The sequence below is a fragment of the Dermochelys coriacea genome, chromosome 8, assembly GCF_009764565.3.
Source record: "Dermochelys coriacea isolate rDerCor1 chromosome 8, rDerCor1.pri.v4, whole genome shotgun sequence".
Lineage (NCBI taxonomy): Eukaryota > Metazoa > Chordata > Testudines > Dermochelyidae > Dermochelys > Dermochelys coriacea.
In genome coordinates, this window is record NC_050075.1 from 54,986,221 (window position 1) to 55,003,277 (window position 17,057).

Genomic DNA, 17,057 nt, shown 5'->3' on the forward strand with positions numbered 1-17,057 from the left:
AATCTCTGCCCAAGGATCAAGATCTAGCACCTCAGTGCAGTCAGTCCCCCCAGATCATTAAACTGGCCTTAAAGGCACTCTGACTCGGTCTGTTTCAGCCTGTGAGATGAAAGCCAAACCATGGGATAAACCCTGGGATCTTTCTACTTCAGTTCCAAGACAAGAAGGCTTCTGTTAGCAGGGACAAATTGAAATTGAGGGAATCCTCAGATTGATTGCATGTAGACTGGATAACATCAGATCCTAAATCAAAAACTTAAGATTCTGGTTCAAGGTATATCCCTGCCTATGAGTCTTCCCCCAGTTCTGAAGACTGCATCAGATCCAAAGGTTGTTCTGGAGGAGGAAGTAGTTTCTTTATCTCCTATTCACTCTGTATCAACATTTACTGTGGTAGTGCAGGTACACCATACAAATTGGCAATTCCATAAGTTACCGGAACCTGAAGAGATGAGCTTATTCTTCTAAGTGGGATAAAATGATGGTTACTGCTAGTTATTCTCCTCGAATGCCCTCCTCCTCACAACCAGAGAAGAGGTGAGAAAAGTTGCCTCAACTGACTGGGGCTGCGAGGCTCATGCTGCAGGGCTATAAAATTGCAGTGTAGATATTTGGGCTGGGGTCTGGGCCTGTGGACCTTCCCTCCCTTGCAGGGTCTCAAAGATTGGGCTCCAGCTCAAGCCCCAATATCTAGGCTGCAATTTTATAGTCCTGCACCCTGAGAGTCTGAGTCAGCTGAGCTGGGCCAGGTGCAGGAGTTTTATTGCAGTGTAGGCGTACCTGTAGTGTCTTGTAGTCAGAGGAAGAATTGGATGTATTAGACATACCAGCATACCTCCTGGGTTCCACTCTCATCAGAAGGAATACACCGGTCAATATGGTGCCTATGTATCATCACGCTCTCCCAGATATTATGTGGAGCATGAATTTGTTTACTGACATGAATGACAGATACCGTTCTGTGCTTGGTGGCCTTTCTCTAAGCATTATAGAAATCTTTTGAGTTCTCATGGACTTTAGAGATCAGGAAAAGTCTCTCTCCTTGGATGTAAGAGTCCTGGATCTGTCACTTTCATCTGCTTCCATGGAGCATTTCCTCTGCTGTAGTTCCTGATACTGTCAGATGAGCAGCATAGGGCTCAAGTGGAATATCAAGAGATTGGAATATCAAGTGGAAGGGGTTGCTTCCTCTTCTGAAGAAGTTTTCTGTGGTCTTGTGAACAGAATGGCAGTGACACTGAAATTCCCATCTGTCACACTGGAAGAAATATCCCACCCTGTTTGACATCCTGAATTCTCCATCAGAAAATTGCCCTTCCAATATTAGATGGACTATGGCAACCTGAAAAGGCGTCTGTGTGTGGGTTTCAGAGTAGCAGCCGTGTTAGTCTGTACTCGCAAAAAGAAAAGGAGTACTTGTGGCACCTTAGAGACGAACAAATTTATTAGAGCATAAGCTTTCGTGAGCTACAGCATCCGATGAAGTGAGCTGTAGCTCACGAAAGCTTATGCTCTAATAAATTTGTTCGTCTCTAAGGTGCCACAAGTACTCCTTTTCTTTTTGTGTGTGGGTGTCTGTCTCTCTCTCCCCTCCCCCATATAGGTCACCGTCTCAGAGACATTATCTAGATGGGTTAGACATAAAGCTAGAGAGCTTTAGTTAACACCTATTCACCTCCCTGTTGAGATTAAGTCACAATCTGCCAGAGCAATGTCTGCTTTCATAACATGGTATGTAGGATATGTCTGCACTATAAGCACTACAGCTGCAGCTATGCTGCTGTTGCACTGTAGCATAGACACTACAGTGACAGAAGGGTTGTTTCCATCACTGTAGCACAGGGGTGGGCAAACTTTTTGGCCCAAGGGCCACATCTGGGTGGGGAAATTGCATGCATGGCTCTGCATGCAGGGCTGGGGCAGGGGGTTGGGGTATGGGAGGGAGTGTGGGGTGTGGGAATGCGTGCAGAAAGGGGCTCAAGGCAAGAGGTTGGGGCGGAGGGGGCTCAGGGCAGGGGTGCAGAGTGCAGCCGGGGGCTCAGGGCAGGGGGTTAGGGTGCAGGAGGGGGCTGGGGTGTGGGGTGCCAGAGGGTTTGGTGTGCGGGTTCTGGCCTGGCTCAGATTATCTGGAGTGGCTCCGGGGTGGCAGTGGCACACAGCGGGGCCAGGGCAGGCTCCCTGCCTGTTCTGACCCCATGCCGCTCCCGGAAGCGGCCAGCACCACGACCCTGTGGCCCCTGGGGGAGGGGAGAGGGCAGCAGAGGGCTCTGCGCGCTGTCCTCACCCGCAGATACCTCCCCTGAGGCTCCCATTGGGGAGCTACAGGAGGCGGTGTCTTCAGGCAAGGGCAGTGCACGGAGCCCTCTGCCACCCTCTCCCCTCCCCCAGGGGCCACAGGGATGTGGTGCCGGCCGCTTCCGGGAGCAGTGTGGGGCCGCGGTGCCACAGGGGTGGCAATCCTGTGGGCTGTAGTTTGCCCACCCCTGCTGTAGTAAATCCATCCCCTTGAGGCAGTAGCTAGGTCAATGGAAGAATTATTTTGTTTACTTGCTGTGCCCACAGTGGAGGTTAGGTTGACCTAACTACGTCAGACAGGGTGTGACATTTTTCACAGCCCTGAGTAATGTATCTAAGTCGACCCAACATTTAGGAGTAGACCAGGTTCAGATATGTTCTAATTGCAGAGATCTGTAAGGCTGTTACTTGGACCTCTATACATACCTTTACAAAACAATACTCCTTTGACCTAGTATCTAGATCTGACACTCAGTTTGGTAGAGCAGAACTTCAAGGACTTAAATTAGGACTTGGAGTTCCACCTTACATCTATGGGGTACTGCTCGCCAAACTATCCCATGAATGGGAATATGCTAAAGACACTTGAAGAAATTAAGGATACTCGCCTGTAACTGGAGTTCAAGATTGTTTCTGCATATTCCCCTTTTCCTCTGACTCCTCAGTCAAGATTCTCAAGACTCCATAGAAGGAACTGAGGTGGTAAGGAGCACCGTGACGCCTTGTATAGCCTTGCCCTTAGAATGTTCAGGAATGCAAAGTCAGAGGATAAGAGGGATGCACGAGTGCTCTAAGAAGCACTGCTATGAGAAGGTTTGACAGCCTGAACTTCACTAGCCAGCACATCCTATGAGTGTGACTATGCAGAGTCCATCTCAAAGAACTGTGATTACAGGTAAGTAACTCATTTATACCAGTATAACTCCCCATGTGGACATTCTTATTCTGATACAAGAGTGGCTTTTATCAGAGTGGCTTAAATCAGTTTAGCTTAAGCCCTTTCAAAGCAACTTAAACTAAAGTGAAGCCACTCTTTAAGAGCATAAGTGTCTACATGAAAATTCTAGTGGTTTAAATTCACATCTTAGCTTATATTGGTATAACTTACTGGTATATACAATCCCTAAAAAGACTTGAACCCTTGTCTTTGCCTCAAACTCAAGCAATTTTTTTTAAAAGAAAAAAAACCCAGCAACAACAAATCCCCTCCCCCCCTCCACTTGTTGGTGGAACTTGATTATCTTCATCAGTCCTTGTTAATATCTAATGTCTTGTCCTGTCTTCCTCTTGCAGGCAGGCAGAAGTCCTGAAGGCTGACATGACAGGTAATTGTCTTTTATTTCACCATTAATACAGTTACTAAAATTGTGTTGGAGTTCTATTTTTCTTTGTGTTGTAGTGATACAAATTCTTACCAGACGCCTAATAGGAATGAGACGATGGGCATAAAAGAAGCAGGCTGTAAAATTTCATTTTAACTTTGGACATTGAGACCCAACTGAAATCCTGAGTTTAAACAGTTACTTATAAATATGATCGAGTGAATAGCTGGGATTTCCAAGATCTCTGGAGTGTGCAGGTGGTGTCCTGGTAAAGGTCTATTCTTCCCAGGTGGATAAATGGAGACTGCTTTACAAGTGACTATACTCCCTGCTGTAGATAGAAAATGAAAATTTGAAACTTAAATAGTTAAAACTCACATGCAGTGTCTTAAAACATTTATGGAGAGACCAGTCCTTTTCTCTCCCAGCTGGTGATGTAGGATGAGCCCTATCTTCCACCTGGGAAGAGAGAGCAGGACTGGACCTAGCTCATATGTCTTGGGTAATGACTGATCTGATACTTATTTAAAAATGAATAGCAGATATTCTCAGTAATAGCAAAGATCTGTCTCTGGTTTCTAGCACTGAAGATGCTGGAACTGCTGTGTCAAACACTAACTTATGGATGCCCCAAATGCAGCCTATGAAGTCCTAAAATGCAGTTTTGCAGCATCTATCTTCTGGCTTTTACAAGATAGCATGTTTTTTATTGCTGGTGAATTTAAATAAGTGGTAACTTAGTCTGTTTTTAGAACTGCAATAAATATTATGTTGATGTGCTTTTGGTAAAATAGTTTGTATATGAAATTCGTGTGCAATCCTCTGGTTTCTAGCAGCTTGTCATTTTGTCCCTTTGTTGCAAAGCCTGCAAATCTCTTCCTGGTATTCATTGGTTTTCCTAGTTTTTGTTTTTTGATGAAGCTGTAATTGAAGGGAGGTGTGGCATGGCATTGGAAGTGGCATGATGTGGTGTTTTCTTTCCTGGGGCAGGAATGGGAAAAATCAGTTGAAACAATGCTGTTCTGTGTACAGGGACATGGTAAATCTGTTTGTTTTTTGATGCTCAGATTCGAAGCTGGGTCCAGCTGAAGTCTGGACATCCAGACAGGCTCTGCAGGACTTATACCAGAAAATGCTAGTAACTGATCTGGAGTACGCTTTAGACAAGAAAGTGGAACAGGACCTGTAAGTATTCTAATCGCAAGTATTCACATGTGTTGTGAACTAGAGCAGGATCCTTCCAAGACTTGTGGAAGAGTGGGTACAACCTATAAAATGGGCTCAATTTTTCTGTAAGTGGAAGCTTGAATAATTGCATTTTGAATAATCTTGCACTGAATTTAAAGAACTAGGAGGAATGTATGGGAATGGGGAATGAAAGGATGTTTACAATTCCTGCCCTTAAGGACTTTGGGGGAAAGCTTGCTGTGTGTCAGAAAATCTCTAATGGATTTGTACTCTCAAAAAAGGACTTGTACATAATAGTTCATTGTTTAGGCATGTGCAGCATACACACTGTGAGTGAGATGAATGCTTTATGGAACTGATTAATGTTGGAGAGAGGTGTCACTTGTTGCATAGAGACTTTCCAATATGGAATTCCTAGTGAAATCCCTTCAGCATTCCCAAAAACTTGTTTGAGAATTCTAATCCATGGACCTGCCTTTTTAGTCGAACAGGTGAATAATCTGTTTTTCCCTATGTCTAAGAGGAGCTGCTCTGCCACGTAATCTTTGACATGGAAAAAGCTTTGAGTACTCAGCCTTAGCAAATATAGTGCAACTCCAACTGAGGTCAGGGGATGGGATCTAGCTCCACTTGAGAGCCATGTGAGTGAGACTCGGCTCAGAACAATAGACTCAAAAACAAAAGACTCAAAACCACACTTGCTTACCCACTAATGTCAACTCTAACTTACAAATGGGCAGGTGCCACCCTACCTTACAGCTGAAGCACAGAAGTAGAGTACTATGTGTTAGTAAAACAAGCTGGAAGCATCCTTGCGATCAGCATGAGAAGAGGGTGATGCAATCATCACTGATGAAGATCCTCTTATGGGGTGAGGACTAGTGATATTGAGCCTCCCTCAGTTGTGTGAGGTTGAAGGGAGGGGGAAAGAGACATTTTGCCTTTCTATTCCCATCAAGGAAAGGCGGATCAGAAGAGCAGGAAATCTTCCCTAACACTGCTATTCTGAGCATTTGGGAAACTGGTGATGGAGGAGCTCCAAATGTTCATTCATACTAATTTAGGGACAAAGACTCCATGCCAGAGATTGGGGAAAGATCATACAGGGATAATGCTCTAGTGCGGCATTCAGTATGACTTCCTCATAGCCAGGTGAGGTTCTTGCTGGATTGTCCCCCAGCCTTTACCCCGGATCTTCTTTCAGGTACAGGAGCATCTTTTTGTACCAGCCTTGTTTAATAGTCTGCATTTCTTCCAGTCCCTGGCGAAGAGCATGATGTTACAGCTGCTGGATGTTCAGACATTTCGGCCTGACATCAGTTCCTGAACAGTTTCTCTAACCCTGTCCGTGAGACTGATGGTCAAAGCTTTATGACTAATAGTGCTTGACCTGCTGGTTAGTGCTGGCAGCAAATAAATAATTGTTAATGCTGCAAACAATCTATTTGGTTTTTGGAGATTTGGGGGGAACTTGCAGTTCTTCCCCGTTTGACTTTAGATTTCCACTGCATGTTCTGTTCCATTTTAAAAGGGAGCAGTTAAGGCACTAGAATAAGTGGAGAGCTTTTATGGAGTTAGCGCCAGGTGACTTATAATTATAGCGCCAGGTGACTTATAATTATAAGACAGTTTTTTCCCATTCTCAGGGAGCTCAGTGTCTGCCCAGTGAGTCACTGCTGTAACCAACAGAATTGTGTTTTATTCTCAGCTGGAATCATGCTTTTAAGAATCAGATCACAACACTTCAGGGGCAGGCAAAAAACCGAGCAAACCCGAATCGGAGTGAAGTTCAGGCGAACCTTTCTCTGTTCCTAGAGGCAGCTAGTGGTTTCTACACACAGGTGAGTTCTGAAACACTGGTTTCTGTACAAATATACAACCTTGGAGCAAGAGGTTTTTACACTTTTGCTCTGATAGTGAATGTATGCAGCTCCTCTGCTTAGCTTGCACTGTTTATTTTGCCGAATTTAGTATGTTTCCTCCAGCAGTTGCTTACGCTTGAGGCAGACAAGCTCCCATAATGCACTTGACCAATTGTTTAATATTGTACATGGAGAAGGAGGAGCATGAGGTATTCATTCCTGCAACAGTCTGAGTCTAAAAATGGTAAAATATTTACTATAGGTGAGGCTGGTAGACCAGCTTCTTACTAAGGTTTCCTGATGCTTCCCATTATAAGACCCCTGTATTCAGTTGTGTGGGGTTTTTTGTTTTGTTTTTTTTTAAGTTTGCCAAACTTTAACTGTTTGGGCTGAAGTTTTCAGTGCTGGGTAATTGTCTTGCCCCCTCCCCTCCCAATTTTTATTTATTTATTTTTTTATTTCAGCCATAACCATTCAGCTGTTCCTGATCGAGATTAGGGAAAAATATACTGGTTTTTAATGTTTAAAAAAAAACAAACAAAAAAAACACCTGAACTTTTTCTTTGGAACGCATTTGAGACACCTGGAACCTGATTTTTAGAGTATTTAGCATTATAGAGGACTTCATATGATCAAAGCACAGCTCCCATTGATTTCCTTTTGCACCTGTGAGTGCTCAGTATTTCTGAAAATCAGACCGAGTCTCAAGTTCAAGCATCCATAAAATGAGAAACACACAATTAGTTGACCATCTTTTGAAAAGCGTGGTTTAAGTGACCTGACTAGCATCATGTAGGACAGAGGTGGGCAAAGTACAGCCCCTGAGCTTCTGACCTGGGAAGCTGTCCCCTTTCCCCCGGAGCCACGCCGCCGTGCGGCGCAATGCTCTAGGCAGTGGGGCTGCAGAGCCCGGCCTGACCCGATGCTCTATGCTGCGCAGCACGACGCAGCTGCCTATCCTGGTGTAGCCGCGCTGCTAGCCACCGGTGCTCCAGGCAGCGCGGTAAGGGGGCAGGGAGCGGGGGGGTTGGATAGAGGGCAGGGGAGTCTGCGGCGTGGACAGGGGTTGGGGTGGTCAGAGGGTGGGGAACAGGGGTTGAATGGGGGCAGGGATCTGGGGGAGGGGCAGTCAGGAAGGAGAGAAGGGGTTGGATGGGGCAGGGGTCCGGGCAGGGGGAGTCAGGAAGGAGAGGGGGGTTGAAGGGGTGGCAGGGGGCAGTCAGGGAGAAGGGGTGGTTAGGGGCAGGGTCCCGGGAGGGGCAGTCAGGAAGGAGCATGGGGGGGTTGGATTGGGGGGGCAGAGGAAGTTAGGGGCAAGGGGTCTGGGGACGGTCAGGGGACCAAGAGCGGGGGTTGGGAGGGTGGATGGGACAGGAGTCCTGGGGGAGCCATCGGGGTGAGAAGCGGGGGGATCAGATAGGGGGTGGGGGGTCAGGCCATGTCTGGCTGTTGGGGGAGGCACAGCCTCCCCTAACCGGCCCTCCGTACAATTTCAGAAACCCGATGTGGCCCTCGGGCCAAAAAGTTTGCCCACCCCTGATGTAGGAACTCTGGCAGAAGGTAGAATCCAGTTCTCCAGAGCAACTTTTAGCTGCCTTATCCCTGAGACCATCCTTTCCTTTTCTGTAATCCACTACATGCCTTCTACCTTCTGTAATAAATAAGGGAGGGGTCATACAGATGAGTCTTTCACTACATAAAGTGCTTTAGTTTGTTACCTTCATCTTCCTCTAACATAGTGGGTTTTTTTTGCATGTAATCTTAATAAACACAGCTACTACTGTTATTGGTCCCATAATTGTCCCTCAGCAATCTTTTGACTTTTGAAGGAACACCAGTTGCAGAGATGTTTCTGTGGTGATCAGCTGAGACCTCATGGTTAGGGCCCTACCAAATTCATGGTCCATTTTTGTCACAGGAATTTAAAAATTGTAAACTTCATGATTTTCAGCTATTTAAATCTGAAATTTCACGGTGTTATAACTGTAGGGGTCTAGACCCAAAAAGGAGTTGTGTGTGGGAGGTCACAAGGTTATTGTGGGAGGGGTTGCGGTACTGCTACTCTTACTTCTGTACTACTGCTGGCGGCAGTGCTGCCTTCAGAACTGGGCTGCTGGAGAGGGGCGGCTGCTGGCCAGGAGCCCAGTTCTGAAGGCAGAGCTGCTGCCAGAAGCAGTGCAGAATTAAGGATGACGTGGTGTGGTATGGTATTGCCATTCTTACTTCTGTGCTGCTGCCTGCAGAGTTGGGCCCTCAGTCAGCAACTGCCACTCTCCAGCTGCCCAGCTCTGAAGGCAGCAGCACAGAAGTAAGAGTGGCATGGTTTGGCATTGCTACCCTTACTTTTGCACTGCAGCTGGTGGGACACTGCGTTCAGAGCTGGACGCCCAGACAATAGCTGCTGCTTTCCGGCCACCCAGCTCTGAAGGCAGTGCTGAAGAAAAGGGTGGCAATACCGTGACCTCCCCCTTAAAAATAACCTCGTGACACCCCCCCCCACAAAAACTCCCTTTTGGGTCAGGACCCCCAATTTGATAAATGCTGGTCTCCCCCGTGAAATCTGTATAGTATAGGGAAAGCATACAAAAGACCAGATTTCATGGTCCATGATGCGTGTTTCATGTTTGTGAATTTGGTAGTGCTCTACTCATTGGGCTGTTTAAAAACTATTATAAAACTGATTACTTTACATAGAAGATCATTCTGTTTAAAAAGATGAAATTAAAATGATACTGTGGTGGAGATTTGATAACAATAAAAGGGTTATGATTAATATTAAGGGCACTCAACTCCCTTACACTCCTGATGATCCCAACCCTAGATATTTTCATTTTATGCCTTTCCATTCCGTGCAGAATGTAGGGCCTTCACCAGAGTCTTCCATCTTTGCCAGTCTCCTGAAGCAGTCTAAGCTTCTTTCCATGTCATTTTGATAGCTTTCAGTTCTGCTTCTGTAATGTGTTTCCATGTTATCCTTGGTCTAGGTTGCCACCTCTTACCCTGGGGGTTCCTGTCCAATGCCTGCCTGTCATGATATTTTGGGTCTTTCCATGTATGGCATAATCATCTCCATTTTTGTTCCATAATATCCTGTTCTATTGGCTTCTATTTCATCATTCTCCAGAGTTCTTCGCCTTTTTTGTTTTGGCCATCTGAGACAGAGGATAAGTCTAAGGCAGTTTTTCATGAAAATGTGCAAGTTAGATAGTAAGGTCTTAAGACTCCAAGTTTTAGCACCACATAGTAAGACCGACTTTACAGTGGTGTTAAATATTCAAAGTTTAGTTTGGAGGACAAGATATCTGTTTCTCCAGATTGGCTTTAGAGTTACAAAAGCATGGCTGGCTTTTGCTATTTTGGCTTTAATGTCTTTGTTCCACCTGTTGTACTTGCAATGCTGCCAAGATATGTGACATGTCAGTCCTAGAAAGTGGTGTTGATTCTCACAATTTTAGTTTTCTTGGAGTTTGTCAACCCTACTAATTGTGCATAAGCCTGGAGATGATTTGTGCTGGCTTACATGTCTCTGTGGATATGGGATAGCAAGCTGATGTCATCTGCAAAGTCAAGATGCTCTAACTTCTATGTGAAAGTTCACTGTATGACCCTTGGTTGTTCTGCGGTCTCTCTCATTACCAATCCACTACCAGTAAAAAGATCATAAGACATCCTTGTCTGATGCCTATAGGAACCACAACACAGAATATTCAAAATATAGCTTCTTCATTTGCTGCATGAGGTCTGCTTAAATTCTGAATATGTGCAAAGCTGCCATGGTTTTTTCCTGCACAGCTGCATGAAGCATAACTTTTTAATTCAGATTCTAGGAAAAGGACTTCTTGTGCAGACAATACTGTAGAATATGTGAGTTATAATGGGTGAGGCAGAGCAGACTCTCCTGTCTCCTGGAGTTCTCTCTTTGGGATATCTCTTATATTAATTGGCCAACTTCTGACAGTCTGAGGATTCTCATTGCGGCCTTACTTGTTTTTACACCTTTGTCTTTTGGAAGTGTCTTTCTTCCCTGAAGTATGCTAAAGTTCATGTTACTTTTATGTTGTTGTGGCATAGGCTGTCTTTCTTGCTCTGCTCGCTGCAGTGCTAATTGATTTGCTTTTAATTTGGAGACCTCACTCAAGCTACTTATGCTCAGGAGTGAAACTGATGTGCAGATGGCATCTTTGAGAATGAATACCTATCACACTGTATATTGGAAGATCACTTCAGGGGTTTCTCTCTCCATCAGTTGGAGATGTTCTGCTTTTAAGGGATTCTTTCTTGCTTTTGTCCATACAATAAGACTTTTTTCTTACTGTGAGCAAAAAATACATTTAAAATGTAACTATAATGTGCATGAAGTAAGACCTTCATATTTAGGTTCAAGTAGGCAGGGGTTGAGTATTATGGGCAGAGCTTGAAAAAGTACCATTAGTTTTTTGGAGGGGGAGGGGGATCATCCACTTTCTTCCTAATTGAGAAGGACAAAATCCTCAATATCGGAAGAGCAACTGAAGCATTCTTGAGAAGCTGCTTTGAGGGACTTGACTCTTCAAACAGCACATAAACCATAAATGCTTGATGCCATATGTATTTTCTGTGCTGCTGTTTTCTGTATTGTCTGGACAATTGAAGCAGACTTTGGTATCACATTTCACCTCTTAACCTTCAAGAATGTTCATAGCTATAACTTTGAAGATAGGAGTGACACATCTGTGCCTTTCTTGAGTAAAGAAAATGGCTAAGTTGGAAACCATCACATCCAAGAACTTTTGGGATATGAGCTCTCTGTCCCCATCAGCTTTACCAGCTACAGTTCCCTTTTGGGCTTCCTATGTAGATTTAGCGGAGAATGGAAACATTCTGCTTATTCATCCTTGATAGATTGGCCATGATCTATGTGACCCTTCATATCTCCAGCTGGAGAACATTCAGGGGTCAATGTTATGTCTTTGGTCTCCAACACAGATACCAGCTAACACAAGTAGTCCTTCTTTGTTACTTAGTGGCAATTCTGATATACAAAGGCACATCGGAAGAGGATTTTTGAGTTTGTATGCCTTCAAAGGCTTTGTTTGAATTATTGTTAAAAGGACAAATGGAAGAAATGCTCTTACCTGTCCCAGCAATGCAATTTCTATTTCTGGATTATTATTCTTTATTCATCACAAGACTAGTTCTGGATCGTTCTTTATTCATCATGTCACATTTTAAGTTAAAAGTTTGAGCCTTCTGTCCTTGAGAAGGCTTATTATTCAGGATTTGCCTATTATGAATTAGGTGCTTTTCTTGGGAGAGAATCTTGAACCTTGCCAAGATGTTGCAGCCCAAGACAGGTACTTTCCAAGTGATGACTCAGACTCTGGAAGATTTTGCCAAATACATAAGAGTTGACTGTCTCACCTGCCTGTCTTTTTTTGATTCAGTTGTCTGCAGCTAATATGAAGCTAAAAGACACTTTATTCTCCTTTGTAAAAATTTTTTGGGGAAAGTGAATTTACAGGGCTGCAAAGTATTCCTTACATCTCTGTCCACTTCTTAGTAATAAGGCTGTACATAGGTATTTCCGTTATGGTGTAACAAAATGCTCTTGGTTCAAGAGCTTCTGCCAGAAGCCTCTAGGCAAAACTACAAAAGCATTAACCAGGAAAGCAAAGCTCAGTCATTCCTCAGCACTCCCTCACATCAGCGTTCGGTGTATTTGATTCAGTAACAACTGTGTCTGCTTTGGAACTTGAGTCTCTCACCAATTGTTTTTTGGCCTGGCATTCTATCAAGTCAGACAAAATGTCAGAGGATGTCATGATCCACTAGAGAACTGTAGTGGGTGCTCTCTTGGCTTTTATCTGAAGGGGTAGGGATGTTGAAACTGTTGTAGTTAACAGTCAGCTCTGCTCAATCAGATTAAAAATCCCTTCCCCTCTCAATTGCTCAGAGCTTCTTTCCCATAAAGGAAAGGTAGTTCTTTCCTCCCATCCAACTTTTTGCTTAGTGATCTTGGATTTCCTTCTCCATGAATTTCATTAACAGTATTTTTAAGGGAATGGGATCCTACACAGACTATAAATTTTGTGTACTCTTAGCTTTTATGTTGAGAGCAAAAAGCGTAAAATTTCTTTTCAAGCCTGTTTCTTGAACTCTTTGGACCAGTCTAAAGGGGAATCAATATCCACAGATAGCACAGTGTATTGACGTGCTACAAAGAATTAACAACATCATGTCTTGAAGTCCATAGAAGTAGGCCTCTAAAGCAGGGGTGGGCAAACTACGGCCCGTGGGCCAGATCCGGCCCATCAGGGCTTTGGATCCAGCCTGTGGGATTGCCACCCCTGTGGTGCCACAGGCCCCGCGCCATTCCTGGAAGCCCCTGGCACGATGTCCCTGCGGCCCCTGGGGGATGGAAAGGTGGCAGAGGGTTCCATGTGCTGCCCTTGCCTGCAGGCACTGCTCCCCGCCCCCAGCTCCCATTGGCTGGGAATGGGGAACTGAGACCAATGGGAGCTTTGGGGGAGGTACCTGCAGGCAAAGGCAGCACACAAAGCCTCTACCCCCTTCCCCCCCCCCCGCCCCCACTCCCTGGGGCCACAGGGATTTGGTGCCAGCTGCTTCCAGAAGTGGCGTGGGGCCAGGGTAGGGCAGAGAGCCTGCCCTAGCCCCACTATGCACCGCTGCCACCCCGAAGCCGCTCCAGGTAAGTGGTGCCGGGCTGGAGACCAAACCCCAACCCCCTGCCTTGAGCCCTCACCGCACCCCTCCTGCAGTCCAGCCCCCTGCTGTACCCTGCACTCGTCCTGCACCCTAACCCCCTGCCCTGAGCCCCCTGCAACACCCCTCCCACACTCCGCACCTCTCCCTGCCCTGAGCCCCCTCCCACACTCTGCCCTCCCTCCTCTGCCCTGAGCCCCTTCCTGCACACTGCACCCTCTCCCGCACCCCTGCCCCAGCCCTACATTCATGGCCCTGCATGCAATTTCCCCAACCAGATGTGGCCCTCGGGCCAAAAAGTTTGCCCACCCCTGCTTTAAAGCAAGTTTTTCCTTACGTCCTAATATACCTGTATGGTAGTTTTGAAGCATTGTGTACATCCACTGGACCTTGCTGTATAACTTGAGAATACGATGGATGCCCGTTTAAGAAAGTGGTACTATAATAATTCAGTAATTTTGTTCTCCTGTGAATTCTTTACCCAACCTAGTCTTTGGAGTCAGGAATTTCAAGGAAAAATCTAACTAGTAACTGCTGTTCTCAGAAAATATTTAAAAATGACCATAACAGATCTGCATCTGCCCTCTGCCCCCTACTTATCTACCTCTGGGCAGTGAGGTTTGGGGAACATGCCTTCTTTATGGAGGTGCTCTGCATGGGGGGGTATGCAACTCTGTTGTTGCAGTAGTAGTAGTAGTATTTGCACTGCTGTTACATTGCTGTGTTGATTACTGTCTGATTTTTATTATTAAACTAGGGCTTTTCTTCTAGTTATTACAGGAGCTGTGCACAGTGTTTAATGTAGACTTACCCTGCCGTGTGAAGTCCTCCCAGCTGGGAATTATCAGCAATAAACAGACGCACACCAGCGCCATTGTGAAGCCGCAGTCTAGCTCCTGCTCATACATCTGCCAGCACTGCCTTGTCCACCTTGGAGACATTGGTGAGTGTTTGGAGCAAGGAGAGATGAGATGCTCTGTATAGCATAAACTTGGAAAGGAATCCGTGCAACCTGTGCTGCAGCTAGATCAGGGGCAGCCAATCTGTGGCTCCTTGTATAGGTACCGACTCCGGGGCTGGAGCTACAGGCACCAACTTTCTAATGTGCTGGGCTGTGCTCGCTGCTCAACCCGTGGCTCTGCCACAGGCCCTGCCCCCACTCTACCCCTTCCCGCCCCCTCCCCTGAGCCTGCCGTGCTCTCTTTCCCCCTGCCCCCCAGAGCCTCCTGCATGCCACAAAACATCTGATTGGCGGGGCTGCAGGTGGGTGGGAGTCTCTGGGACAGGAGTGGGGGAGCTGATGGAGGGCTGCTGATGTATTACTGTGGCTCTTTAGCAATGTACATTGGTAAATTCTGGCTCCTTCTCAGGCTCAGGTTGGACACCCCTGTGCTAGACCAAGTACTCTGCCTTGAACTGCTGCCTGTAGACTGAACAGTTTGAACAGGTTGAAAGGTCTGAAATGTAATGCTGGAGTGTTAGAGCCCTTGAAAGACTGTGATGCAAGAAGGCAGTGATATTCTGAAGAGTAGCTTTCTAATGATTTGCTTAGACTTGTGTTTTCGTCTAGAGGAGCTCTGTTTGTTGCAGAGATAGACAGTGAAAAGTAGAAACCTGTTAAATTGCAAGAGCTATTACAAGAATTTGTGTTGTAGCGCTTAACAGGTATTCATGTCAGAGAGAGCCTGTTAAACAGTCTTTCCTACAAAGAACATGGTAAGAAGTCTAACTTTCATAAGCCTGGATGCTTTATTTTGCATCCAGGTACACTTAAGTTCAACAGGTTTATTCCATTTATAATTTTATTGTGGTGCTTTACATATTTTGATTATATGATCCACACTAGATTAAACTTTTTAATAAATTTGTTAGTCTCTAAGGTGCCACAAGTACTCCTTTTCTTTTTGTAGAAAGGGTTATTGCAAAAGGCAACCTGCAACTACTTTAAAATTAGGTCTAGGTATTGAATACTCCGAGTGAATTAGCATTAGGTCTAGGTATTGAATACTCCTAGTGTCAAGAGGTACGAAGAGCATTCACAGCTTTTTGTGTAATCTGTCTGACACAGTGTATTTGAGGGTATTGAATAAGAGCTGGTGATCTGTGACTTTGGGACCTGAAAGAGGAGTGGGAAAGGGAGGGCAACTAAAAGTGAATTGATGTTCCTTGTACTCTTTCAGGTACTCGGTATGTAATTCTACTGTTTGTTTTAAAGTATTTGCAAGACGTTTATGGGTCTCCTCAAGTAAACATATCTATTCAGGGGACATCACCATAGGGCCTAATCACATCAGCCACACTATCACAGGCTCGTTCACCTGCACATCGACCAATGTGATATATGCCATCATGTGCCAGCAATGCCCCTCTGCCATGTACATTGGTCAAACTGGACAGTCTCTACGTAAAAGAATAAATGGACACAAATCAGACATCAAGAATTATAACATTCAAAAACCAGTTGGAGAACACTTCAATCTCTTGGTCACTCGATTACAGACCTAAAAGTGGCAATTCTTCAACAAAAAAAAACTTCAGAAACAGACTCCAATGAGAGACTGCTGAATTGGAATTAATTTGCAAACTGGATACAATTAACTTAGGCTTGAATAGAGACTGGGAGTGGATGGGTCATTACACAAAGTAAAACTATTTCCCCATGTTTGTTTTCCCCCACCCCCCACAGTTTCTCAGACATTCTTGTCAACTGCTGGAAATGGTGCACCTTGATTATTACTACAAAAGGTTCCTCCCCGCCCCCCCCCGCTGGTAATAGCTCATCTTAAATGATCACTCTCGTTACAGTGTGTATGGTAACATCCATTGTTTCATGTTCACTCTGTATATAAATCTCCCCATTGTATTTTCCACTGAATGCATCCAGTGAAGTGAGCTGTAGCTCACGAAAGCTTATGCTCAAATAAATTTGTTAGTCTCTATGGTGCCACGAGTACTCCTTTTCTTTGTATGTACTTGTAATCTGCAGGACCAAATACTTGGAAATGTTGAGGAGAATTTAGCCCTCTGAGCAGCAAGACAAACCGCTGTCTAAACTTGCCTTTCTTTCCTTTTTTAGCTCGCTACAGGAATCAGACCAGCCAGGCAGAGTCCTACTATAGACATGCAGCTCAGCTTGTTCCCTCCAATGGTGAGTCTGAGATGCCTCTATTCTGCTGAGTTTACTATCCCAAATCAGTATTTAAGGCGTTTGCTTTTTTCTCCATAGAAAATGGAGAAATAGTTTTAAGATCTTGAGTATTAAAAACATAAAATACCAGCAATAAGTTACAGTAGAACCTTCGATGCATCCGATGAAGTGAGCTGTAGCTCACGAAAGCTTATGCTCTAATAAATTTGTTAGTCTCTAAGGTGCCACAAGTACTCCTTTTCTTTTTGCGAATACAGACTAACACGGCTGCTACTCTGAAACCAGTAGAACCTTGATAATTCACACTTCACTAATCTGCATGCACCCATAGTTCCCACACAATCTGTTTTCATTTCTTGAAGGATTAATAGCAAAATATTATAGTGAGGTCTCATAGTACTAAAACACATAGTACTATACTGCCCTTGTCAAATGAACAAACATTCTTTGCTTTCTTTAATTGTTTACTTACTAATACATAAAATTCAGTAATTCACAGGGGGTCTCCAAGTCACTCATACAAGTTTGAGGTGGTTCTGT

The 17,057-nt window shown here is 44.9% G+C and overlaps 1 protein-coding gene across 7 annotated transcripts in view; it reads left to right on the plus strand.

Annotated features, from left to right (window-relative positions):
• SMG7 (SMG7 nonsense mediated mRNA decay factor) overlaps positions 1-17,057 on the plus strand; it is a 103,352-nt gene that overhangs the window by 39,837 nt on the left and 46,458 nt on the right. For 6 of the 7 annotated variants that reach the window (XM_038412970.2, XM_043491059.1, XM_038412971.2 and 3 more), the window contains 5 exons: positions 3,589-3,620; positions 4,685-4,802; positions 6,514-6,646; positions 14,141-14,312; positions 16,446-16,517. In XM_038412970.2, the coding sequence (XP_038268898.1) occupies positions 3,589-3,620; positions 4,685-4,802; positions 6,514-6,646; positions 14,141-14,312; positions 16,446-16,517 (527 nt within the window). Of the gene's footprint in view, positions 1-2,994; positions 3,191-3,588; positions 3,621-4,684; positions 4,803-6,513; positions 6,647-14,140; positions 14,313-16,445; positions 16,518-17,057 lie in introns of those variants that run through there. The other variant, XM_043491060.1, reaches the window with a different exon arrangement.